This window comes from Cricetulus griseus, chromosome 6 (assembly GCF_003668045.3).
Source record: "Cricetulus griseus strain 17A/GY chromosome 6, alternate assembly CriGri-PICRH-1.0, whole genome shotgun sequence".
Lineage (NCBI taxonomy): Eukaryota > Metazoa > Chordata > Mammalia > Rodentia > Cricetidae > Cricetulus > Cricetulus griseus.
The window spans coordinates 29090698-29118155 of record NC_048599.1 but is presented as its reverse complement, the minus strand read 5'-3'; the positions used below and the strand labels follow the sequence as shown (position 1 = coordinate 29118155).

The 27458-nt window shown below is 43.5% G+C and overlaps 1 protein-coding gene and 2 pseudogenes across 4 annotated transcripts; 1 reads left to right on the top strand and 2 right to left on the bottom strand.

The window, feature by feature from the left end:
* Positions 1–1490: 1490 nt before the first annotated feature.
* Positions 1491–27458, bottom strand: Apmap (adipocyte plasma membrane associated protein). 4 transcript variants are annotated; one of them, XM_027421564.2, is made up of 9 exons: positions 27303–27458; positions 19544–19660; positions 14053–14168; positions 8575–8667; positions 7383–7499; positions 6098–6272; positions 5478–5612; positions 4624–4816; positions 1491–2608 (listed from the first exon to the last, which is right to left on the bottom strand). In XM_027421564.2, exons 1-9 carry the CDS (start codon positions 27392–27394, stop codon positions 2399–2401), a joined length of 1248 nt encoding a protein of 415 aa, XP_027277365.1. In that variant the 5' UTR covers positions 27395–27458; the 3' UTR covers positions 1491–2398. The 4 variants fall into 4 exon arrangements, with proteins under 4 accessions (XP_027277365.1, XP_027277367.1, XP_027277366.1 ...); XM_027421566.2 differs by lacking the exon at positions 27303–27458 and adding an exon at positions 26954–27179; XM_027421565.2 differs by lacking the exon at positions 27303–27458 and adding an exon at positions 25229–26850.
* Positions 10646–11326, top strand: LOC103161743 (annotated as a pseudogene).
* On the bottom strand, positions 20741–25222 carry LOC113836378 (annotated as a pseudogene).

Genomic DNA, 27458 nt, shown 5'->3' with positions numbered 1-27458 from the left:
CAAGCCCATGACCTAAAACTGCAGCAGCCACTGCCTCAAAAGCCTTGGGAGGACCACTTGCCTGCTGTCCAGCCTTTATTAGAACAAGGACTCCAGTTCAGCCATGTACTGGCTGTGACACTGAGAAGTCACTAATCTTTGAGCCTCAGTTCTCATCCATACAAAGCCATCCATCCCTGCGTCACTAATTCAACATATGCTGGGTATGGTATACATAGGAGCTGAGGTAGAAGAATGGCTTGAGCCCATGAATCAGAGACCAGCCTGTACAATGTATCAAGACCATGTCTCAAAAAAATTGGTAAGACAGTATATGTAAAAAAGACTTTTAAAATCATACATAAACACTCTGTAAGGATATGTTGACACTTCAAAAGACACTTCACTACAATGTTAGGCAAAAACTGACTCTTAACAGAGTTTTGAAACAGTATTGAGGCAAATTATTAATTACTTGATCAATCTTATGAGCATATTAATAACTCATATTAGAGAAGATTTCCTTTATGTTTATAAGAAAAGCATACCACATATTTAAACCTCCTAAGACAACCCTCGTTAGCACCTCACCATGCCAAATAACCAGATAAACACAGGAAATGACACTTGGGAGCTGAAAGCAACAGCTGAGTCAAAATCAAGAATCCGTTGCAAAAAAAAAAAAAAAAAGAAGTAAAATAAAATATAACTTCACCAAGGAGAATCTAGCCCTAAAAGCAAAACTCTCTTCTCATACAGAGAGTCAACTTAAGGCCTAGTACATGCAGAGTTCTTATAGCTTCATTCATATCACCCAACTATTCATGCACACCTGACGAGGGGACACATCATTGCTATTAAAAGTATTTACATGACTGTTCAATTTTCTTTCCTAAAAAGTTCCATAAACAGTATTGACAGTTGTTTAGCTGACGAAACACAAGTTGCAGTCACTGGTCTGAAGCCCATCTTACCACAAATCTACTGTTGCTTTGTTTCTACAAAGCCAGTCCCAAGAAGGTGACACAAGATTGGGAAAGACAACTCATCAAACTCCAGCCACTTCTCCAACTGAACATGAGCAGAGTGGGGAGGAAAGGGGCCCCATCAATGGTTTGCATTTACCACAGCTACTGACTCTTCTTCAATTTTTTTGTCATTAACTATTCAAACTACTTCTTTTTCAAATTATTTCAAACACTTCCAGAAACACAATTTTTTCAGCATTCTCACATCCAAGAAGAAAAGAAACAGGTGCCAACAGCAGAGGACCCAAACAGGAGAGAAGGCCAAAATCAACTTACCTGGGATGAATCAAAACTTGAAGATTGCCACTTGAAGACCCTGGGTGCCCTGAGAGGTACACTAGCATCACTTCAAAGCAAATCAGAAGGCTGTTTGTCCCTAAAACAAGACCCTTACCAAGATAACTTCATGCTGACACTGTTAAGCAGTTAAAACAGAAAAATAATTAAAATAGAAAAGAAACTCCCAGGCAAATTTATCAAAAGGAGTAGCCAGCAGAAACGTTTATTTTATATTATTTATTATCAAAATTAAGACCAGTGTATAAACATATTTGCCAAGAAATAAGCAACTCCAAGCTTATTACATTGCACAAACATTACATCAACAGGTCACTACTCACATTTTTGTGGGTCTAAGATAAGGAGTCAAGCCATAAAAAGGACATTTCTGAAGCACCCTGTGCAGGTACAGACTGGCTGGGTCACCCAACTCCAGTGGAGGAGGTAGTCACAGAAAGAAGCCCAATGCAACCCTCTTAGCCACTGAAATAGGAATTCTGAAAACCCTCTGGCACGAAAAGAGGCCAGGCCACAGCATGGAGATGGTGGTAGGGCACCCCTTTACTGTGGAGGAAGAGTCCACGTATTCTCACACATCTCACGTGGCCCCTGAGAACAAAGTTTCAGCTTGCATGATCCCAGCCAGCAACCTCATCACACCTGCACTGGCACTTGCATGCCATCCCCAAAGGTAAGACCCCACTTTAGAATGAAGACACTGAACATGGCAGACAGAGCTACTCATGACAGAAAGGTCCCTGCATAGCTAATCCCCTACTCTAATCACCAAACCCTGAGCCCTTTGACAAGTATATGAAATCTTCCAAGTCCTACAGAATTTGTGTACTTAGCATATTTTTGAAGAGAAATGGCTTTCTGTGAGCTGTCTTCCCCACAGCAGATACACTGTTTCCCTCTAAAAGTGACATCAAGTCCAGGTGAGGGGCACCTCTTGAAGACCCACACCTTCTCCAGGTTACAGCAGCTACTCCCGCACTTCCAAGGGCTATCAGGAGCACAGGGATAAAGCTATGTCCATGGCTCCCTCCGGACCTATGGTGGCTGAGTGTGATGATTCCTGGCATGCACAGTGGGAACAGCTGCTGGGCTGGCTAAATAGCCTGGAGGCTGAGTCTGCAGATGAAGGGAGACCTGAAGGAACCCAAGTAGAGATGTCCATCGTGCTCATGGGCTTCACTCACATAGGTGACCACCACCCCATCAGGGTCATGCAGGCTTCTCCGGAAGGCACCACTGTCACTGACTTCTAGGACCAGGCTATACCGTGGCACAAACTTCATCACCGTCTCCTGACTGAACAGCTGGAAAGGAAATACCAGGGAGGAGAGCTTACCTTCTACTGTAAGCAAACTGACCACACAACTTCTCATCATCTAAGAGTAGCCAACATCCTGGGGATAGGAGGTCCCACAGGGCAGGTGCAAAATCATGTCCCCAACTCCCATGCAGATCAGACTAAGGAGGTCAAGTCTGTACGGGGACAGCAATGGCTTAGCTAACCACAGAGAAATGCAAGATCACGTTCCAAGCCGGGTGTTGGTGGCTCGTGCCTTTAATCCTAGCACTTGGGAAGCAGAGGCAGGTAAATCTCTGTGAGTTCGAGACCAGCCTAGTCTACAAAGCAAGTTCCAGGGCAGCCTCCAAAGCAATACAGAGAAACCCTGTCTTGAAAAATAAAAAAAAAAAAAATTAAAAAAAAAAAATCACATTCCAAGAAATCACTACACTAAAGTCAAGTTGAGAACCAGCTTAACCCCAAGTCCTCTAGTTGGGTTTAAAATACTCAAGGAGTGTAAGAGGCAAGTGATGGGTGTTTTAAAATTTTTTCACAGTCACAAAAGGGCTGGGAGGTTTAAGTGAGTAAGTCCACTCTATGATATCACTTCTAAACAAATCCATTTTGCTATCTTCCTTGAAGCGTGGTCTGCAGTCCTGGTGGGCATGCCCCTGTACATAGACAGCGTGGAGCTGAGCACCTCTGAGCACAAGCTACAAACAGATGTAGCCTTGTGGAGCTCATAAAAAGTTTAAGCAGAGAAATCCCATGGACGGACATGATTTCTGGCACTAGAGAAAGACACTGGAAAGGAGCAAACTGTGTAGAATTTAGAACCAGGCCTGAATCTCTTCAAATAGGGGCAACAGCTACAGCATGGTTGTACTTGGAAGAATGGATTAAACAGTAAACACATCTATTTTTGTGGCAAGCACCTATAACCCTAGCACTTGAGAGGCAGAGGCTGGTAGAAAATGAGTTCCAGTCAAATCTAGGCAGTTATATAGTAAATCCCTGTCTCAAACACAAAGGAAATACAAGCAAGATAAGGGGATCCAGAAATCTCATTGTAAGACAAAGAAGGTACAAAGATGAGTGGAACTAAGAAAACTAGAATAAAGCCCATAGGGTTCAGTTCTACTACAGGTAATCTGCATAAACTATGGCTTTTAAATTTAAATGAGTATGATAAATGCAGATGTAAGCATGTACTTGCATTTCCTAGCTTTGCCTCTGAGAAACCTATGAATAGTACTGACCAAAAGGATGAACACTTGGCACCCAGAAGCCCAAGCACTCCTCCAGAGAAATGGCCAATTCTAGAACAAGGAAAAATGCAATACAGGTGTGCTCATCTCCTCAGAATTAAAACATTTCCTCCTAGAGAGGAGAAAGGGGTTCATAAGATCCAGGAAGCCAAGGAAAGTCATGAGACTCACAAGGTATGGAGGAGGGCAGAAGCAGGCTGAAATAGCCACTGTAGACAGACAGCAGCAGGACTAACAGGGAGGGGGTGGCCTCTGAAGTCAGGAAGGTGCAGTGACAAAAGTACTCAGAGAGCAAGGAAAACAGAAGGAAGAGAGGAGATGGAGGCGCAAATGTGTCAACTTCTATTTTATTCTGTTTATAGTACTAGGGAGGGTCCCTTTGTCAGCAAATGCTTACCACTCAAGCACCCAGGTACAAGGCCAGAAGTGGTGGTACACACCCAATGCTGGGGACATGGAAATAAGCAGATCCCTGAGGCTCAAAGTCTGATGAACCCAAGATGAGACCGTTTCACAAAATAAGGTAGACGGTTCCAGAGGACTGACCCCTATGGTTGACATCTAGCCTTCACACACATGCACACACCTATGCATTAACACACACACACACACACACACACACACACACACACACACACACACACACACACACACAAGTGAGAGATACCAAATATTCTAAATAGAACTGATGTTTGAGAGCTATTCAAGACAATGAAAATAGGCCATGAGACTCATTCCCATCTTCCTTTTTGGAATCAGTTTCCATAATTACCTTGAAAATCATTCTCTTAATAAAAGGCTTCTCAGATAAGAAATCCAACATGGAAAACCCAGGGTTAGCACGAATTGTCGCAGCAGCAACCCAGTACCCGCCAGAGCTGCTGGGCCGGATATTGTCAGGAAATCCAGGCATGTTCTCCACAAACATATCTGCCCCTCCTTTCATCAGGCCAGACACATAGACTCTGAAAAACATGCCCAAGTAGGCAATGCAAAGTAGAAAACAAATTTAAGAATGAACACTTGGCACCCAGAAGCCCAAGCACTTCCCCAGAGAAATAGCCAATTCTAGAACAGGGAAAAATGCAATATGGATGTGCTCATTTCCTCAAAATTAAAATAGTCCCTCCTGGAGAGGAGAGAGGGGTTCATAAGATCTAGGAAGCCAAGGAAAGTCATGAGACTTACAGGGTATGGAGGAGGGCAGAAGCAGGCTGAAATAGCCACTGTAGACAGACAGCAGCAGGACTAAGAGGAAGGGGGTGGCCTCTGATGTCAGGAACTGGTCTTAGTTCAAATATATGTATAGAACATACTATACATGTGTCCTTCGTGAGTGCAAGCAGAGTGAGATGCTGACAGAAACCTTGAGGACCACACGTGCAGGAAGAACCAAAGCCCACCTTACAGGGAAATGGACTGCAGGATATGCAGAGAGCATGAAATCAAGACACACTCTGGACTGTGACCCTCACAAAGCCTAAGACATGAGGAAGGAACTTTCTCGTCATTACACAGAGAAGGGGCCCGAAGCACTTCAGACATCCATTCACCTCATTTTTATCCTACCACAAGCCATGACAAGCTCTGGAGAAAAAGTAACAGCTCCGCTCACACCACACACACCTTCTTATCCTGGCCATGGTTGTCTCTGCCACCAGAACAAAGTCTTCCTCGGGAGACAGTTGAACTCCATTAGGGAACCGCAACTGGTCCAGCAAAACCTTCACTTCTCTTGTCACAGTATCGTACTCCAACAGGCTGTGGAAGGCCCAACACAGCAGTCACAAAGGGAAGAGCCCAAGATCTCAGGTGGGCCTGGGGAAAGGGACAGGGACTCAGCCTCCCACTGGAGTGATAAGACCCAAGTCAGGGATCTGTATGGACCTGGTCCCAGGCTGGCTAGTAAGGACCCTCCCTGTCCACACCAGATCCAGTATCCCCTTACAGACCAGAGAACTGGGTCAGCAGTGATGGACAGCACACCAGCCTTTAAAGCACAACCTGAAACCTAGGCCTGCTGGGGGGCCTCACTCATTCTGCCTAGAACTCCATGGATAGACTTCATTTTATTTGCACTGAAGAAGGGAGATCATACTGGCCATCACCTGACTCCAGAGCCACTAAGGTCTTGTTCCTAGACACTGAAATACTGTGCTGAGACCTGCTACAGCTTCCAGCAGAAACAAGGTCTGTTACCCGTCACCTGTGGCTAATTGAAGGGAAGGCCTAAAAGGAACACTTACCGCCCATCATCAGTGCCCTCCATCACCAGGAGCAGGTAGTCCCGTCTCTGCCACTTGCTGCTGGAATCTGTGAAATAAATCTTCCTCCCATCCCGAGTGACAGTGAGATCATTCACAAAGGACATTTTCTTGCCCTCAATGAGAGTCTCAGAGGACAGCAACAGTTTCACTGCACCTGAAGTCACAAAAAAATGAAAGATTTGCTGTCATTTTAGGAACTTATTTCTTGATATTTTCACAATGTTAATCAATCCAACTGATGACAAGAGAAAAAATTAAAATGAGCTTTTCTATCCCCCAGTGAGAACAGTTATCAGTCATTATCTTGTTTTTTTAAGATTAAACTTTATCAAAGGCAGAATTACAAAGTTGAAGAATGCATTTTTTCTTTCATTGAAATCAACAAACTTAAAAAAGAAAAAACTATTAAGAGCAATATGCAAAAAATCTAGTACTATTTGTTAGCTGGAGAGAAAAAAGATCAAAGATTCCATTCATCTACTTTTACATTAAGCAGAAACAACAGTGAGTTTTTAAAACTAGCCAGGAATGAGGAACACATTATCATCCTAGGTAGGAAAGGCAGAGGTTGGAGGAGAGTTTGAACTCAGTAACTGGAAGCCAGCTTGGGCAATACAATGAAATACCTCCTCCCGCCCAAGCTCAAAACTCCAATAACAGAAAGGACATACATGGGGTGCCAAGCTTCCTATATACACTATTATTTAACCCTGTGCAAGAATCCACAGGTAAGGTCCACTATTAATTTTCCCTACTCTATGGAAAAACAGAATGGAGAGGCTATGTAGCTTTCCCAGTCATAACCACCAGAAAGCAGAGGCCAGGCTGCAGCGCCCATGGTCAAGCCCCATGCAGAGATCCTACATGCTGTGTCCTCCATGGAGAGAGCACACAGCACATATTATAATACCAGTTCTGGTAATATCATGTCCAGTCATGGGAGAGAAAGGAGAAGGAACTGTCTAAGGGGGAAAAAAAGATTCTGAGACAGGAGGATGAGGAGTAAATGTTTACAACACAACCCTTCTGAGAGCCAGTGGCTAAAACATAGATGCAAAGAAAAACTGGGGAGGGACCAAGGCTGGCTCAGAAAGGGAGCTCTCTGGTGGCCAACACAAGCATTTGTAGGCAATACTTGTGCTGTTATTTAATAAGAAAACATTGTAGTTGCCTATAGACTACATTTAACAATCTTATTAAATATGCTTTACATGTATACTGTTTGAAAGAGCTGAAAATAACAAAGAAACAAGTTGTCACATACGTTTCTGAGGATTTACTTCGAATAATCCCTTGTACGCATCAACCACAAAAAGAGTCCCATTGGGCCCTGCCCGGATGCCCAGGGGTCTCCCACACGTAGGTTCATCATTTCGGGTTTCTAGGAAGATAAACAATAGGAATCGGCGGCCGCTCCAAGATTCTACCTGTGCCCTCTTCAGTGTCCAAGTATCTCTTCCATACCTCCCTACACAGACACCATGCTGTACAGAGCAAAAAGACCACAGCGTTAGAAATGGACCTGCTCCGCCTCAGAGGCTCACTGCAAGGAGCTCAATGCACAAGCTATAAGGTGCTTACTGCAAGTGTTACTGCACCACAAGGGGTGCTCACTGTCCAGTGCTCAATGTAGGTGCTGAGTGCAAAGGGCAGACTGAAAAAGCAAATACAGAGTATGAGCATGGGTGTCCATGGATGCAAAACTTCCTGAAAAGGGACTCATTCAAATGTTGGATGGTACTTTTCAGAAGACCCTAAGTAATTTTGATTTTGATTTTGTATGTTTATGCTGCTTTTATTTTTGAAACAAAAATGTATAATTTTTATAAAACGTCTCAGCTACCAAAAATGGCAACTAGGTTGTGAATTGTAGTGGTGGAACACTTGCCTGGTAATCAGGAGGTCCTGGATTCCATCCAGAATACCACAAAAAATAAACAAATAAAATTTATAATAAGTTAATTAATAAAAAATGGTAAAAATCCCGTGGACCAGTTTTTAAACAGTGCAATTGTCTGCTCATGCTTCCAAAGTCTAAATGATTTAAGGCTTCTCAGACCTGAGTAACATAACTGAAATACCTGAAGAGCTACTAAGGAATCCCATGTAAGCCCCAGTCACAGAGCCCCTGCCTTTATATAAAGCAGCACCCATACCCACAGGAGTTAACAGCCGATGTTCCCACAGGACAGCCAGAAACTGAATGGGAAGATGAGGGGACATAGCACCAGGAAACACTCAGCAGATACATGGCCCATGCTAACTGGAAAGCTAGGACCTCAGAGTGACTACTGCGAGCTCTACTGGGCACTCCAAGGCCAAAGGACCACCTGGCAATAAAAAATGGAGGTGGCACCACAGTGTGTCCATCTGCCAAATGATCAGCAGTTCTCCAACAGTGAAAGAAATATCTAGGGGAAAAGGATAACTTTCTGAGTGATGTGTTACCAACTTACTACAAGGGCCTGAACCAAACCGGGCGATGGTCTCTATTTCCCCATTTTCAAGTTTTACCACTCTGCCATCTGCTGTGCCAGTAAACATCACATCTGTTTAAGAAAACAAAAAGGGGAAAGATCATTAAAGGATTGGCCAAAGAGCTATGACCACACTGTTTCTTCTATAAGGAAGCAGTTTGGTTGTATTTTAACAGCCAGAAAGGAAACAGCAATTCTGAAGATGATGGAGAAATTATGTATGGGAAACATTTACATCCTTAAAATTAAGTAACAAGCAAGGCAGTGGTGAAACAATCCCAGCACTTTGGAGCTAGTGGCAAGATGATCTCTGTGAGTTCAAGGCCAACCTAATCTACAAAGTGAATTCCAAGACAGCCCAGCCAGGGCTAAACACAGAAACCCTGTCTTGAAAAAAAAAAAAAAATTAAAGTAACAAAACTATGTTACTCCCTCAAAGGATATAATTGTTCAAATCTGTCCAAAGTCTGTACAAAGGCAATATGAACAGACCTATGTGTGGTAAAGAAACTGACTAAATAATTAACAATCTTGCAAGACAGAAAGCATCAGCCCCCAATCAGCTGGCTCACTGGTAAATTCTTCCTTAAGAAATTACAGTCAAATCTCTAAAATCTGCTTTAGAAGACTGAAGCTGGAAAAATATCTCTTAATTCATTCTATGAATTACAACTTCTGCATTGTCCTAATGAGGACATTAAAAGAAACTACAGACCAGCATCTTACAAACATAGCTGCAAGAGGCAACCTGAAGAGACTGTATGATTCTAATGCTACATCTGGAAAGGGCAAACAATGCAGAAATTTAAAAGTCACTAATAGATTAAAGAGGGAAGGGGAACATAGGTGAATTTTAGGAGAATGAAAATATCTTTTATGATAGTATTATAAAAGTGTCCAAATCCACAGAGTTCACAATGCCAAGAGTAAACCACAATTAAAACAGACAGTGGGAATAATAACCCAACTATGGTGGAAAATGGCAACAGTAGAAAGGCTAAACCGGTGTGAACCTAACACCCATTCTAATAAAATCTCTACTTTTTGTTCCATTACTGTAAGCCTAAAACAGATCTTAAAAATAGTTTGCTCTGCAGTTGCGACGTGGGGGGGGGGGGGCTGGGATTGGAATGTAAAATATAAATTAATTAAAAAATTAAAATAAAAAAATTAGTTTGCACTGGTCAAAAGCCCAAGACTGGGAAGCTATTCTAGGGAATAGGGAATAGTAATAGGAATAGTAGGGAAGCCTACTGCTATTTTGCTAAATAGAAATGGTGTCAAACTATCTTCTAAATACATATGTTTATACACACAGATCAGTGCTGCCCTCAGCCTTGGTCAGAGCTTCTCTTTGCAGTGAGTGATGGCTAATACAGACTCCTAACTGGTCAGACTGCTGAGGATACGTGACTGCTCAAAAGAAATCCATATCACCCCCTCCAACACTCAGAAAACATCCCAGAAGAGGGGACAGAAAGAACACAAAAGCCACAGGATAGGGAAGAGTGCTGTGAATGCTTTCTTCTGCATGTGGCATGGCTGTTACATTCATGAACTCAGAAGCTACGGTTACCTATACAAGATGGGGCCTGCCAACATTTCATCATGGACTAGGGAGGGACTCATGAGTAACTCCCTGACGAGATACTGCAATTAGTGGATGCTGAGGGAGGGAAGTAGTTTTCTTCAGGGATACAACCTCTGTTATGCTGTCCGTGTTCTCTCTAGTAAATAACCCACACACACACCCAAACTCTTTTTGCAAGCAACCCTAGTTAAGCTCAGTGGGCCATTTTAAAAATAAATAATAAAAACACAAACAACCTCTTTCCCATCTTGCAAAATGGCAGGTGAAAAAGCCGAGAAGCCTGACACAAAAGAGAAAAAACCAGCAGCCAAGAAGGCTGCTGGTGATGCCGCTGGTGCAGAAGGGGAAGCCCCATTGCAGCTGGAACCCTGTCCTGGTGAGAGGAATTGGCAGGTACTCCTGATCTGTTATGTATTCCAGAAAGGCCCTGTACAAAAGAAAATACCCAGCTGCAAAAAACCAAGGTTGAAAAGAAGAAGAAAAAGGAGAAGGTCCTTGCTACTGTCACTAAACCAGTTGGTGGTGACAAGAACGGTGGTACCCAGGTGGTTAAGCTTTGAAAAATGCCCAGGTATTACCCTACTGAAGATGTTCCTCGGAAGCTGCTGAGCCATGGCAAGAAGCCCTTCAGTCAGCAAGTGAGGAAGCTGCGAGCCAGCATCACTCCAGGGACTGTCCTGATCATCCTCACCAGGCGCCACAGGGGCAAGAAGATGGTTTTCCTGAAGCAGCTGGGCAGCAGCTTGCTACTTGTGACAGGACCTCTTGCCCTCAACAGAGTTCCTCTGTGAAGAACACACCAAAATTTGTCATTGCCACCTCTATAAAAGTTGATATCAGCAAGGCTAAAATCCCCAAACACCTGACTGATGTTTACTTTAAGAAGAAGCAACTGCGCAAGCCCAGGCACCAGGAGGGTGAGATCTTCAACACAGAGAAGGAAAAATATGAGATTACAGAGCACCACAAGGCTGATCAGAAAACTGTGGACTCGCAGCTTTTGCCAAAGATCAAAGCTGTTCCTCAGCTCCTGGGCTACCTGAGGTCTCAGTTCTCTCTCTCTGACAAACGGGATGTATCCTCACAAACTGGTTTTTTTTAAATTGCTATCGACCTAATTAAACAGCTTCATATGTTAAACACTCACACACACACACACACACACACACACACACACACACACACACACAAAAGATGCAAAAATAACTCATTGGTAAAACAAGGCATTGAGAAGGAGTGAAAACAGGAGAAAGAGGGTGAGGGGGGTAAAAAACTACATGTGTGTGTGTGTGTGTGTGTGTGTGTGTGTGTGTGTGTGTGTGTTTGCAATTATTAAAGAATAATAACAAATAAATATACAAAACTGAAACCATTTTGAATATCTGTGACAGAGAGTAAACAAAGTGGGTTTTATAAATGTTGGGAGCCATACAGCCTAGTCTTTTTTTTTCTTTTTTTTTTTTTTTCTTTTTCCTTTGGTGTTTCAAGACAGGGTTTCTCTGTGGCTTTGGAGCCTGTCCTGGAACTAGCTCTTGTAGACAAGGCTGGTCCTGAACTCACAGAGATCTGCCTGCCTCTGCCTCCCAAGTGCTGGGATTAAAGGTGTGCGCCACCACTGCCCAGCACAGTCTAGTCTTGATCAGTTTATGAATGCCTATCTAATGGGTTTCCCTGAGGCAAGACCCATGGAGATGGTTTCTCACTCTGCAAGGACCAGTGGACCTGGGGCAGCACAGGACGCTGCTAGATTTTGACGATTGAAGGCTCTTTTCTCTTTCATTATGTTGCTGATTCTTTTTGTTCTAAAGAAAAGGTAGATAGCATCACCTTGTGGGGAAAGGGACTCATACATAGAATGGTACTGGCAGGAAATAATGGGTACATATAAGGAAACAACACCTGGAACATTAGCCATGTCTCACAGTTCTGGGAAGGAAATTAAGGCAATATATATGCAGAAAAGGGGGAAAGCCTCAGGAATACACATACTACCAACTGTTGAGGTTAAGTCCCCTGGATACCAAGCATATAGAATCAATGGTAGGATCTGGTATGCTCCAAGGGGAGAAACGTGCGGTGCAAATGTGGGATGGAGAGCTCTCACCTTCACCACACACAGGAGCTTACACTGGTGGAAGAAGAGTGGTATGGTGGGATGGGAAATGAATTCCTCATCAAAGTCTGCCCTTTATAGAGAGAATGAGACAAGACATAAGTGCTCCAAGAACAGAATGTGCCTGGCACAATGTTTAGTTTAAGCCTGCAAAAATGCTAAGCTCTATGTCTAAAATGAGGCCAGGCAGGGGGTGAGAAAATGTATTTAAAATATAAACTTTGAGGTTAAATAACTCTCAAGGTTCATCTTGGATTCCTATTTGCAAGCTATTCAAATTCACTGTCTAGAAAGAATCTCTGCACTATTCCTGCTACAAAGGTTGATGTTAGTGAAATAACAATTGCCGAAAAACATTTTTAAAAATGGATCACTTATAAACAAAGTATGCTAATTGGTGGTTGCTCTCCTCTACCACCTGTCCTGAGGCAGTCAGCACCTGTCAGTCTCCCTAAGGATACCCTCTAAATGAAGCTGCAGCAGCAGGTGTCTGGGTGCCAACTTGTAACTCACATCCACAAGAATAGAAGCAAAGAGGTCCCCTTAGGTCCACACCAGAAATGGCACCCAGTTTACATAGCTCCTCAATATGAAGAAAAGGGAGAAGGTAGAACAGGTGCACTCACTGAGGCAGCAAAGCCCACCAAGCAACACCAAGTTCCAGCAGAAACCACAGTGTCTGGCTTGTCACCAGAACTGATGAAAATTACTAACAAATGCCAAGCCCTTTTAAGAGAAACTAAGTTCTGCCATGAAGTATTTACTCCTGTTGAAAAAAAAAAAAATGTTTACCAGAGATATAACAAAGTAACAACTGCAGAGATGGGCAGCCTTTGGACCTCTATGGAAAAAGCAGGGGCAGGACTAGAGTTTATCAAATGCCCGCAGCAATGCCCCTGGCCGCCTGAGAAACTAAACAAAGAAGAACAGTACACAATGTCTATAAACATGTAACAGATGAAGGGCTGCAGCATTTCAAAGCTGCTACTCAGAAATCCTCACACTAGTCGAAGTTTGATCATCTCATTAACTGTGTCCTTTCAATACTAAGCTTAATTCTCATCCTGACAGGAAAAAAAAAAAAAAAAAAAAAAAAACCTACTGCCTAGTTGCTAGAGTCAAATTCATTGTCAGGCCCAATTCTTATTTTCAGGAATCCCATCCTGAAATGGATTAGTTCAGTGGAAATACTGAGAACCACTCCTCTTCACTTCAAAATAAAACCTATGCAAAACAAAGACAAAGTGAGCAAAGGACCAGGGTGCTATCAAGTAACATCTACCTAACTACATAAATGAACTCAATGTCAATGTCTGTGTGTGCCTTTTGCTCCTCACAATACTAAGCACGAGAAAGTATGTGGAAATTCACTCAAACTCACCCCACGTAGCCCAGCACAGTGGTATGTACCTGTAATCCTAGCACTCAGGAGGCAGAAGCAGGCAGATCTCTGAGTTAGAGGCCAGCCTGGTCTACAGAACAGTTCCAGGACAGCCAGGGCTACTTAGAGACACTGTGTCTTGAAAAACAAAGCAAACAAACAAACAAATAAAACATACAAAAATGTAATGCAAACCAGGCAGCAAGAAGAGAGAGAGCTGCTCCCTTGAGATGTTCACAGATGAGACATAAGCCCAGAGCTCCCCTTCCTGGGAGCTGTGTGCCTCTGCAGCTGCTCCCACAGAACCCATCCACCCTGAGCAATAGCAGCCTGGAAATCCAGAGTGCATTCCAGAGATCCCAGTTTACTTACCCCCGATATTTACCAAGGACTCTGGCCCACTAAGTTGGTTTTCAAATAGCCTTTCTGCTTGTCGCAACTTTGTATTTGGTTGCAGAACGCCAAACATCAAAGGGGGTTCTTTGAAGCTGTAACACAATACAATTGCAAGGATTTGTGATTTAAAATATCCACGAAGGAAAACATTTCCTGAAGACCCATGCACATCTATCTCCCTGTTCTGACACACAGAATACATCCCCAAAACACCCTTGAATGCCAGGAAAATAAAGGTTAAGGGGGCAAATTCAAGGATATCAGAAAAGATCACAGTAGGAAATAATTATGAAAATATAAATATTGCATGTCCCCATACCCCAGATACCCTGAGGATCTCATCACCATCCAGGGCCTCAGGACAGTTAGGCCTCCTGACACCCTCTGGTACAGACAGCCCTGCAGCTAGTACCTATAGCTAATACTATCTGTATGGCATGGGGAGAGCTCTGTCAACCTTCCACAGCTGACCACGTTCTTGCTTCCTGTGTAAGGGAAGGGAGGCAGCCAGCCATGGAACAACATCCAGTGCTCATGACCCCACACAGGTACATTCTGCAGAGCCCCAGACCATCTTCCCCTCCCAGAGTAACTCCAGCAACTTTCCTCCAAACTCATTCCCATCCACAGGCTCAAGTGCCATAGCTCCCAGCCACTGCTGAGGCCACTTTTAAAGAGACGTGTTTGCACCTTCCTCCCAGGTCCTCTGCTGCCACTCTGCCCTGGCCAGCATCTTCTCCCGTGATCCCTCATCTCTACAGTCTATTCTCAATCAAGCAGCCCACTTCACATTTCTCTTTTGATCCTTGCAATTGCACCATCTCACTCAGAACCAGAAGTCCTTGGAGTGACTTCTTATGCTGCCTGGTCTGGCCCTGTCACCCATTACCTCGTTGTTTCTTCTGTTCCCCATCCCCCCCCCAACCCACTTTGTTGGGTCTTGAGCACCAGGCATCTTTGGCCCTTAACATTAACTCTCTCACAGACTCCTCTTTTTTCCTTGGTGAAACCTACTCTTAGAACCCAATTTAAAATTTGCCGCCTCCCTGGGCCTGTCCCCGGCCCCACACTTGCTCTAATCTTTCCACTGCACTTATCGTCTCATGCACTTTGGGATTCAATTTTCTGGTGTGTTTGTCTCTCTAGTCCCACTAGAAGGGAAGTTGTGTGGACCAGGGATTCCTTCCTGCTTCCCTCTGCTACATCTCAAGAACCTGGCAGGCAGGGAATTCCCAATGCACATTGCTAAGGAGGAGGAAGAGGAGTATTTCCCATCCTCCACGAAACCCTGTCATTCAGAGAGGCTGTAACCTGGCCTACTCACTAGCGGAGGAGAGGCAAGGGGACTAGGGGCAGCTGAGAATGTGGGGAACAAAACGCTCTCTATTCTGCCTACCTCTCAGTTCACGACAATGTACTTTACTCTCTGTTGCCACTACTGAGTCAGTGCCACACCCAGATTAAACTGTCTTTCCTCCCTCTGCCCCAGCTCTCAACCATGGCTTTCTACCAGCCACAAAGGCAAACCCTTTCAGCTTAACTAGGAAGTTTCAGCGCCAAAGGAGGAGGCAGGAAGCAGCCTGCCTGCTTTGGCCAAGGAGTTCAGTCCTGACCCTGATAGGTCCCAACCACCAAGGTGAGCTTGCAAAGCAAACCATGTTTGAGCATAAAGCCAAGAACAGAGACGCTCAACCCTCCCCGAGTTGGCGTAAGTCCTTCCACTCGGGAAGTTCTCAAGAAGCATTTGTGTGCTTATCCCTGCCCACAGGCAGCTGAGGACAATCTTAGTTGAGAAATAACAAGAAAATTGAAAGCCAGGCATAGTAGTTCATGCCCATCATCCCAGCACTCAGGAGGCTAATGCTGGAAGACTGCCATAGGCTTGAGGCCAACATGGGCTACAAAGAAAGACCTTGTCTCAAAAGAATGGGGGAAACATGGACAGGAACAGGCAGACTTGGATGCAAAAAGGCAAAGTTCAGGCAAGGAAGATCCTCATGGCAGTAGTTTGTAGCAGAGGACAGCCACCAGGAAATCCAAATCAGACAATGTCCTAGGGCCTCACCTGGCTAGAACCAGAGCACAGGCAGCCGTTCTTTAAGTTAAAGCCAGTGACACTAGTTCACCCTTGCTAAGTCTGTGGCTGTACTGTTTATGCTCAGTTACTTATCTTTTTGTTGTTGTTGTTCTAGTTTTTCAGCCAGAATCATGTTTGCTCTTTCCTCTGAGATCAAGCTTACTAAACCCCTTCGTTGGCTCTGTCAACTCTTAAGTGTGCCGAGTCTGTCTCACACCAATGTCCACACCCAGGACACAGTGCTGTGGCATGCCATCTTAGTAGATCTTTGCTCCACAGCCTCTACTCCAATTTACATCTCACAAAGCCTGGGAAAGCAGCTGCAATTCCACTAAGATAGGAACAAAAGGCCTGTTTTCCATAGAAGGATACGGGTATTTCTAGGCATTTAAAAACATATTTAACTGCATCCTAACCCTTCTTGCCTTATCAGGCTCCCCTACAGCAACCAGTGCTCAGTTTGTACAACTTCAAATCCTGACTGAGCTGTTTTTCTGTTTGCTATGGCCACACACCCCTTATCAGCTAAGTTTCATCACCATTTTTCCACACACAAACTGGCCTTCCCTGCGATCAAAGGATTTCAGTCAACTCCAAACTCCAAACTCATGTCTTCACTTGCTGTGTGCTGCTCCCGTTGGCAAGGCTGGATCTAACCTGCTTCTGATCACCAGCTATGCATACTGTTCACTTTCCTGTCTTATTCAAGGAGGCCTAAGTCAGGTCTACTGGGAATAGACTAAGTTTTCTACATGTTAAGAAGGGCCTATGGCTGGGTGGTGGTGGTGCACGCCTTTAGTCCCAGCACTTGGGAGGCAGAGGTAGGCAGATCTCTGTGAGTTTGAGGTCAGCCTTGTCTATAGAGCTAGTTCTAGTTCCAGGACAGCTAGGGCTGTTACACAGAGAAACCCTGCCTCAAAAAAAAAAAGAGGAGGAGGAGGAGAAGAAGGAGGGTGAGGGGGGGGCCTCTAATAAGACTACTAGATGTCCTCAGGCCTGAGGCTCAGGAAGTGTGAAAGAGTACCCACTGACATACAGATAATTAGAACCAACCCCTCAAGCTGACTGACTAGGCCAGCACTCCTTCTGGACAGTAAGATGCAAGCTAATCCCATTTCCACAGCACTATGCAGCTTTATTTGTAGTCAGTGATTATTTGGGTTTTGGTACTTACAGTGTTGGGGATCAAATCGAGAGTCTTTGCACTTGCTAGGCAAGTACTCTATCCATATCTCCCAGACTCTTTAGTTACTAAAATTTAGTAATTCTAAATCCAGTAAGCAAGGTCACTCTTGCCCACATGTCCATTTAGGATCAGAACTGTGTCCTCCCTCATCTCTGAAATCTGCTGGACACCTACCTTAGCTGCTGAACATGTTCTTAGTGAATTGAATCCAATATAAAATCTGAATTTTCATACATAAAACAGCAACACATTATTCAGTTGTATATATTATCTTTGCTCCATAGTTAGACAAAGTTCTTGTATGAAGTCCTTAAAGTTTTACATGAAGTAAGTACTAACTCATCTAAAATAAACTTCAGATGGCTGCACTCACACTAGTATCTCCAAAGGGAACCAGGAATCTTCAAAGGCTTTTGGCATGATGTTGGGGAATATTATTTTAAGGTGTGTGACTTTTGTTTATGTTGCATTTGTTTAACTCTGTGAAGTTGTGTTACTGTGCCTGTCTAAAACACCTGGTGGTCTAATAAAGAGCTGAACAGCCAATAGCAAGACAGAAGAGAGGAATAGGCAGGGTTGACAGGCAGAGAGGATAAATATGATAAGAAATGCAGGAGAACGGGGATCTTGGAAAGAGAGAGGAAGGAGGACTTCGAGGCCAGCCACCCAGCTATATAGCCAGACATGGAGTAAGAAGGAAAGAAAAGATATACAGGAATAAAGATAAGCCCTGAGGCCAAAGATAAATGGGATAATTTAAGAAAAGCTGGCAAGAAACAAGCCAAGCTAAGGCTGGGCATTCATAGCTAAGGATAAGCTCCGTGTGTAATTTATTTGGGAGCTGGGTGGCGGGCCCCTCAAAAAGGTAGAAGAGTAAAACTTCACACTACACACTACAGCATGATAACTTGGGAGTTTCACCACTGCGGATTCTGTTTGAATTCCTTATGCAGATTTGTCAAACTTTCTCAACCAAATAGAAGAGCTAGGATTTCCATTGATTTCTAGAGGTGGGAGATACAAAAAGATTAGGAAATTAGAGGCTAAGGGGTTGAAAGAGCTCAGTTCCTTCACAAAAATCTCAACCTACCTCCTTCCCTTACTCTGCAGGCCAAACCACACAACCCTTCTCCAACCAGCCCAAGTTCAATATCAGCAAACACCAATTAAAGCATGACTCTGCCCTGCTGTAATCACAAACATGACTACATGTTAAGAGGTTTTCAAGTTACAACAGACTAATTCCTCACAGACCTCCACTGGTGAATTATAACTTAGCAAAAACAGAATACTAATTACAGATCTTAAAAATTAATTATTTACTGAGATTGTTGACTGACTTATATGCAACCCGATAGCCCTCTCCAGCAGCTGGTGGAAGTAGAAGCTGACACCTACAACTAATCACTGAACTGAACTGGAATCCAGTTGCAGAGAAGGATGAATGAAGAGCAAAGGGGTCCTGACCAGGCTGGTGAAACCCACAGAAACAACTGACCTGAACATCGGGGAACTCTTGCTCCCCAGACTGATAGCTGGGATACCAGCATGGGACTAATCCAGGACCCAGGAACATGGGTTTCAGTGAGGAAACCTCAGAAATCTATGGGACCTGTTGTAGTAGTTCAGTACTTATCCCTAGCATAGGTGTGGACTTTGGGAGCCCATTCCACATAGAGGAATACTCCCTGAGCCAAGACACATGGGGGCGGGCCTAGGCCCCATCCCAAAGGATATGACTCTGATGACACCCTATGGAAGGCCTCACCATTCAGGGGGAGCAGAAAGGACATGTGATAGGTAGGGTTTTAGTTGGGGGAGGTGGTAGGGGAGGACGGGAGGGAGAAGGGAACTGGGATTGTCATGTAAAACAATCTTATTTCTAATTCCAATTTTAAAAATCTTTAAAAAAATTATATATAATTATTTACAAAAGTTACATAAGGTGATTTAAATCACCACTGAGTGTGCTTCTGCTACTTCAAATGAACTAAGCTCAGTTATTTCTAATGCTTAAACTTCTTTTATTTTGATTTTTACAGCTGGTTTCTGTCACAATGGCAGGGAAAATTTCACATGTATTGAGTTATATCTAATTCAACATGAAACTCAAATGCTAAAGAAATAGAGTTCTGTTACTCATAGCCAAGTTCCAAACCACACTGATTCTGTCGCACACCTTCCCAAGACTACTGTGCACTTACCTGAGAATCTGAGGATCTATGGGGGACTCCAATAGCATCATGGCTCCAAGCAGGGGAATGACAAGGGAAACAGCCAGCATCAGGAATGTCATTCGGAAAACTCTGCCACTAAAGGAACTGCCAGAAATAAGAGAGTGGCAATCAGCACACACACACACACACAGTGACAAACCTGTCTGCTCTGGAGGCCTACCCTGAAGAACAACTGCTCACCGAGTTTCTATGCTCACCAGGTCTCCCCACTGCAAGGTCACTGGCTTTGTGATTCATGGTTAAACTTGAGCAGTTTGCCAATCTTGGCAGACACAACTATTCCTTTGTGTAAAATCTTGCAGCTGTTTGAAATACCCTGGTCAGTTATACTCCAGATATTCTTTCTTCTAACAGGATTTCAAAGGAAAAACTCAAAGAACTGATGAATACAAAATGTAATGGGACAGCCAGGCACAGCTCACAAACTCTAAGCCAGCACTTACAAGTCTGACAAAGGAGGATTGTTAGTTTAAGGCCAGCCAGGACCAAATTCCAAGATTCTGACTCAAAGACAAGAGAAAAGACTCGCAATGATGTGATGGGCATTTTCACTCACTCACTCACTACAGAGAGGATGAGCACAGTCGGGGGGGGGGGGGGGATTTCCATGAAGAAGTCCTGCCAACTCTCTGAGCCCCTAATTTCTCAAATATTTTACACCTCCCCGTTTTTAGGAATCAAAGGAAATCCTTGCTTTTCCTTTGGTGGAATTTTGGTGATGTTCCTAAGGAATTCACATATTCTGCAGCTAAAATTCCAAAAAGCTTTACCTATGGAAAAAGGTACCTTTGGAATCTGGCTAGCTTTCAGACAAATGACAGAATGACTAGAACTCCTCACACACATTATCATACTTATTTGGTTTATTAAAAGTGACAATCTTTAGCCCCTTGCTACATAAACCTCATAGAATCATTATCTGCTTACAAAAATTACATTGAAATTTTACTAAACACTTGACATCAAGATTAACTTAAGAGGAGCGGCAATATAGTGGATAAAGGCTCTTGTTGCCAAGGCTGATAATGTTGAATTCAATCCCCAGAACCCACATGGCAAAAAGAGAGAACTACACACCCACACTCACACACACACACACACACACACACACACACACACACCTACACCCACATTCATACATATACATTTACACACACACCTACTCACATTCACACATATACACACATTTACACACACACACACACACACACACACGCATGCACGCACGCACGCATGCACGCGCACACACGCGCGCGCAAATTTTAAAAAACTAAAATCATGACCTTATAAGAAAGTTTCTATCTGTAAAGTTTAAATGTAGACATAAAGAAAAATAAGAAGTCATATCTAACAGAACAGATTTCAAGAAGGGGTTGGAGAGGGGGTTTTGGTTCTGACTGGCAATGCCCACTGCCAAAACTGGAGAACATCAGCAGAACACAAAGGACTTGAGGCATGCTCTCACCATTAGCAATTAGCAGAGAATGGAAGATGCCTGGACCCAGAGCCCTCGGGGTTTCAAAAAAAAAACAAAAACAAAAAAAACTGTAAAAGCTCAGAGTGCTATGTCTCTTCAATGAAACCACACATGTGACTTTTAGCAACTAGCTTCCCTCCCTGACCTGCAATGAGGCAACTTTTACCCAAAATCCCTCTTTCTACTATTTCTTGTTAGCAGCTACCATTTGTCCCACAATCCTTATAGATCTCTTGGTTCTGGGGTGTCAGCTTGCAGCCACCGTGCTGGTCCTTTTCCACCATTGTTGGCCCCTCCAGGGCTTGGAGGACTAGACAGGCCACACTATTGAAGTCTCTTCTGATGTGGCTGAGCCTGATGCTATTTCTCTTAAGTCCTCTATAGATCTTGGTCACAGAGCCAACTCCATCACCAGCCCAGAACTACAGGTGCTGAAACAGTTTGTGGGTAAAACCAGTTCTCAGAGAATGATCTTTATATTTGGTCAGAATGCCTATGCCCACTCATTCGAGGACTTTCAGCTTCCCAGATGTTTGAGGAAGGCTACCAGAGGTCCAAGGAACTCCTGCTGATTAACCTCTTTTACAGTAACACTGGGCACCATGGAGCCTCTGTGCTGCCCACCAGGGAAAAGGGAGAACTTCTATTACTTGGCATACCATCTTTCAGGTTCATTCATGTATTCATGATACACAATATCAGTATTACTCCTTTTATTTGCTTCTACTGGTATAAGACAAGCCCCAGAGAGAGAGAGAGAGGAGAGAGAGAGAGAGAGAGAGAGAGAGAGAGAGAGAGAGAGAGAGAGAGAGAAACACCAAATATGCTTATCTATTCATCCACTTATGGACATCATGTGTGAATGGGGAAATGGTTTCTTTCACATAGTGTAACTATGATTATTTATTGGCTAAAAGGTGTCTTAATGGCATGATGAAAGTAACTGACCAACACTGCAAACACTGTAAATCCACTGAGCTTCTTGCATTAAAATGGTAATTTGTGTTACATGAATTACATCTCAACCAAAAAAAGATCTAAATTTATACAGTGGCAAATTATTGCAAAACTCCATCACTTTACAAAACAAATAACACTCAACTGAAGATTTTTAAGTAAATTCTGTGATTGTTCCCACTAAAGGAAAAGAAACTAAAAGTTGGTGAATTCACTATGCAAAATCCACACCAAAGCCTGGGACATTGTACAAAGGTGACGTTTTGAAGTGGCCTAAAGCTTTTTACCACAATAGAAATAGAGAGTATCTGTTCAAAAAAGCAGGGTTGGCTACAAGTACCAATGACAGAAAAACGGTTGTTTAAAAACAAGAGACCCAAAGAGAGACAAACATATTCAAAGTACTCAGGGAACATTATTCAACCCAACCAGGATATTCTTTCATTGTTGTTGTTTTGCTTTGTTTTGTTTTGTTTTGTTTTGTTTTGGGGGGGGGGGTGTTCTGTGTGGCTTTGGAGCCTGTCCTGGAACTCACTCTATAGATCAGGCTGGCCTCGAACTCAGAGATCCACCTGCCTCCACCTCCCACGTGCTGGGATTAAAGGTGTGCGCCACCACCTGGTCCCAACCAGGATATTCTTGTCCTTTACAGGACACTAATGCACTCCTCTACTTCATCTGAACCAGCAAAGGAACACTATAATCTCAGACCTGTGGTTGTCGGTTATCATTAGCCAAAATAAGCAAGAAAATTCAACCAAAGTACTGCTTTCTTTTTTTCATTGCCTAACAAAACAAATTCTCCTAATGTGTGTCAGACTTAGGCGAACTCTCCTTTACTGCACTCTCCTTACATGGAAAGAAGGGTGTTAGGAATGGGACCCAGAGCTGTGTTCACGCTAAGCGTACACTGGCCCATTAAGGTACATTTCCAGCCCTGTATCTTACATTTCAAAACCTAGTGATCTAATTCAAAGTATGTGACATTCTACTTGGGTCACTGCCCCTTCACATCATGGTAAAAGGTTCAATTGTGTCCAAAGTAAGTTCAGCCAGGACTTAACACAAGTGTTTATAGCTGGAAAGGAAGCCAAAATTCCAGAGATGGCATGCAATGGGTGTCCCACATCTCCCATCTTGTCAGGATCTGGGCAAGCACCTTCTATTATTTTCTTTCTGTGGTCCTGATGATGGAACCCAGATGGAACCCTCTTACATGTCAGGCCAACACTCTTATCACTGAATGCCATCACTGGCCTTGACAAGACTTTCGGGGATCTAGTACTACTACTGTCTTACAGTTAATAGGATCAAAGCTGGAAAAGAATTTAGAAGCCCCCTGTTAGGTGCTCCCAACTGAACTTCCTCCATTGAGACAACGTTCAGTTTTGTTTGTTGGGTTTGGGTTTGGGGTTTTTGTTTTGTTGTTTGTTTTGAGACAGGTTTTCTCTATTATACAGCTCTGGCTGTCCTGGAACACACCAGATAGACCGACCAGGCTAGCCTAACATGCACAGAGATTTACCTGCCTCTGCCTCCAGAGTGCTGGGATTAAAGGTGTGCACCTGGCATATTCATAGCTTTAAACAATGCCTGGAGATTCTGGTCTATGGATCCAGAGTGGGCCTGGAAACCCATTTTTCCATCAGTTGTTCCTGGTGAACAGCTGGACACCATTAATGTCACCCAATTTCCTCCTGAACTTCATAATCCAGCTTCTACTAGTAATTTTGCTGACCAAGTTTTATGAAAACTCTGAGCACCACTGTCCAGTAGAATCTCCCATGATGGTGAAAATAAAGTGGGCACTAACTAGGCATAACTACTAAGCACGTGAGATGAGAGGGCTTGCCACATAAATGAGGCAAACTGCTCTTGTACTCTTATTCTGCACACGCTTGTTTTAGCCTAAGATTAACTTTTGACCAGCCCTCCTCACTACTGATCCTGGGAATTCACAGTCCACTACAAGCCCTACATATTTTCTCTACGTTGGCTTTCCTCACACTGTGCACCTACATAATTCTAGCTTAAAGAAAGAACTACACCTTAACCTCTGTTTTCACTTACAGAGCGCCACACACTCCCCGCCTATACTCAAATAATCAGGACAGCTTGCAACTTATTTTCCAGCCTGAGCAACCTACTTGTTTGTCCAATCTCTTAAGAAACGCCTAGAGCAATGCTTGCTCCCTTGAGAACATCGGCATCCTGAATTGCCTGCAGTCTCTATGGGAAAGGGTATAGTCACAGTGATGCAACCTGTTTTGACAACTTACAAAATCCTCTGCCATTTCACCAGTCAAATTTGAAGGGTATTCTCTAACTCTCCCTGTATTTGCACACCAGACCACAGGGCCTTGAATCAGATAAAAAAAAAAAGATACCAAGAATGAACTGTGAACTCTGTAGAAAAAAATCTATAGGCTCCAAATCCATGGGGTACGAGCAACCTTGGGTGCCAAGGAAGCACAAAAGCCAAATAGCAACAAGTTTCATCTTTTAAAGTGATGAAACCACAAATTTGCTCACTTTTCACATTCCTTCCTCCTAGAATCATATTTTTTTATTTTTTGGTTTTTTTGAGATGGGGTTTCTCTGTGGCTTTGGAGGCTGTCCTGGAACTAGCTCTTGTAGACCTGGCTGGTCTCAAACTCACAAAGATCTGCCTCTGCCTCCTTCGTGCTGGGATTAAAGGCATGCACCACCACTGCCCAGCCATTTTTTTATTCTGAAAAAAGAAGTTAATGCCTTAATTGAGCAATTAAAGAAAAGTAAGTTAACAGACACATTTGAAGACATAGGCAGTGCTCAGATGAAAACATCGTAACCCCAGTTCTCTTCTTCTCAGTCTTAAATTGGAAAATGGGAATAAGACCTGACTGATACTTTTACTCTAAAAGCCTTCCAAAGCTTACTAAACACTGTGGTCAAATCCTCAATGTATTCTTCACTTCTAAATAGTTGCATACATTAAAACCTAAAGCCTTCTCTTCCTAGACAGAAGGGTGTTTCAAAAGATAGTTCACAGTGTAAGGATTACTCTTTCAATGAAGTTCCTAAAGCATTTGGCAAACCAATGTCAAACAGTAACTCTAAAGGGTAGTGGCATGGTAAATGCCCCACTCATCTGTGTCCCACACTGAATAAAAGGATTAAACAATTTAAATTCTGTGCAGTTCATTCGGACATCCAAAAGCTCTAACGCCAAAGCTTACTTTCAAAGCATAATTCTGAAAGACGCTTCTCAATCGTGGTCCAGCTGCCAGTTCCAGCCTTCATTTACTTTCGTCTCATTTTTTCAGTCTGTAACTTTACTCAAAACATCTCATTCACAGCGACCTCGATAACATCTCCAGTCAAACAGAGTGAATGCTGCTTTTCCTGCAAATCAGGAAACTCTCCAAAGTACTGCTAAGGGCCCTTCCACCCTTGTATTAAAATCTTGTTTTCCGTCTTCTGTTCTGAAAGCCCAGTAATCCACCATTCCATTCTGAGGTGTGTCTAACACTCTGATATTGCAATCCCCCATTGTCATCTACAAAATTCACATTCAACTATGTAATCAAACAAAAAAAAAAAAAAAGGAAAGAAATCTCAATGCTTTTAGGCGTTCATAATTTTGTGTTAGGCTTGCAGGTTTTAGCAAGTCTAAAGTTTACTCTAACTTTCTGTTTGTTTCTACTTTCTTTAGATTCCTTGCTTTATTTTCTGCACTGAAGATCAAACACAGGACCTTAGGTAGATGTACTAGGTAAGTGTCCTATCTCTGAGCTCACAACCTTCAGATTTCTTTACTTCACAAAACTTTCCTGATTCACATTCAACCCTGGACCCTTATGGTAATCAAGAAGATAAACGGACAAACTACTAGAAATTACCACAAACACAAATACAAGTGCTGATGAAAGAGACAAATGGGAATGTTAGTGTAGAAAGGAAGGTGGGTGGCAAGAAGTCACTTTAGAAGCAACCATTACAGATCACTAAAGAAAGATAGAAGACAGAAGAAAACATTTACAAACATCGAAGTCAAAACCATGTAAGCACAAATGTAAGACACTGGGAAAAAAAATCAGGTGGAAAGAGACAATTTTGGATCTAATTTGTAGTCATTAAGGAAGTAGTCCCCACAGAAAACTAAAGAAAAAATATAATTAAATATGTCCCTTTGCCTGGGGATCAGAAGTGTCACAGCAGCTGTTCTAAATGTTGGGCCCATCTACCAAGGGTCCCCATGTACAGGGTGCCCTGGCTTCAAAACACTGTACCTGAGTAGGGCCCTCAACTGCTCCATCCTTTTTCCTTCTTCTCCTAGTTTCTGCCGTTTTGCCTGTCCATCCTAAAGACTCACCAGCCACTAGTAATTACTTCACAATATCCACAATAAGCAGGGTGAACAATTTGTTCCAAATCTACCCACATTTAGCAAGGTGAGTCCTAGAAAAAGGGACCTCAAAGCAACCTAAAATGGCTGATCTCCCTAGTCAAGACCCATACTAGCACTTTCCTGTTCCTCAACAAACTCCTTTCCAAAGCCAAAGCATGTTTTATGTTCATCTTATTATCATAGTCAATAAAGCTCACCATCAGAAGCAAAAAACTGTCTGTCATCCAGTATGTACCACACTGCTAGTGACCAAGTAAATACTATCAATATTTCTAGCACATAAGTTAATTCCACAACTTGGAGGCTGATCTAAAATTTCAAAAAAAAAAAAGCCTGAAAAATGAATTTTAAATGTCTTATATTAGGGCTTAAGGAGCATGCTTAGCCTTTAGCTAATAAGAGCATTCTTAAATACTGTAAGAGTGGGGCCAAAAGGGGGGAAAACCCTTTAGAGAATTACTAATCGTCAGTAACTACTGTCCCTATCAGAAAAACTGCCAACAATGTCATGTCGGTTCTCTTCTCCGAGGTGAGGACTACAGACTGCACCTACAGTAGGTGCAGAAGAGGATCTTCGCAGGAGAGAGACCCCGCATCTTTTCTGACTCCCCTTCAAGGAAAGTGTCAGGCTGGGCAGTGGCCGGGCGGCTGTCCCAGGAGTAACAGAGGATCCAGCAAGGACAAGTCGGGAAGATGCCAGAAGGCGATGACTCCAGCGGCTGGGGTGCGAGGAGGGACAGGGAAGGCCGGCAGCAACGCGAGGGCGGACAGCCCGGGTGCGCGCGAGGCCTCGCCCCGCAGATGCCTCCTTTGGGTCAGAACCCCGGACCTCGGTCAAAGTGGGGCTAATGAAGAGGCTTCTCGTCCACGGAGAGGATGGTCCCCGTTCAGGTTCGGCCTACCTGCCCTCCTTGACCTCCGGGGCCTGGCCATCGTCCGTGACGACCTGCGGCCGCAGGGGCCGGCGCTGCCGCAGCCCATCTGCCTCGCTCATCTTGCAAACGAATGACTGGCGCCACCGCCTCCGCCGGAACTCAGCAGCACGGGTTCCAGAACCG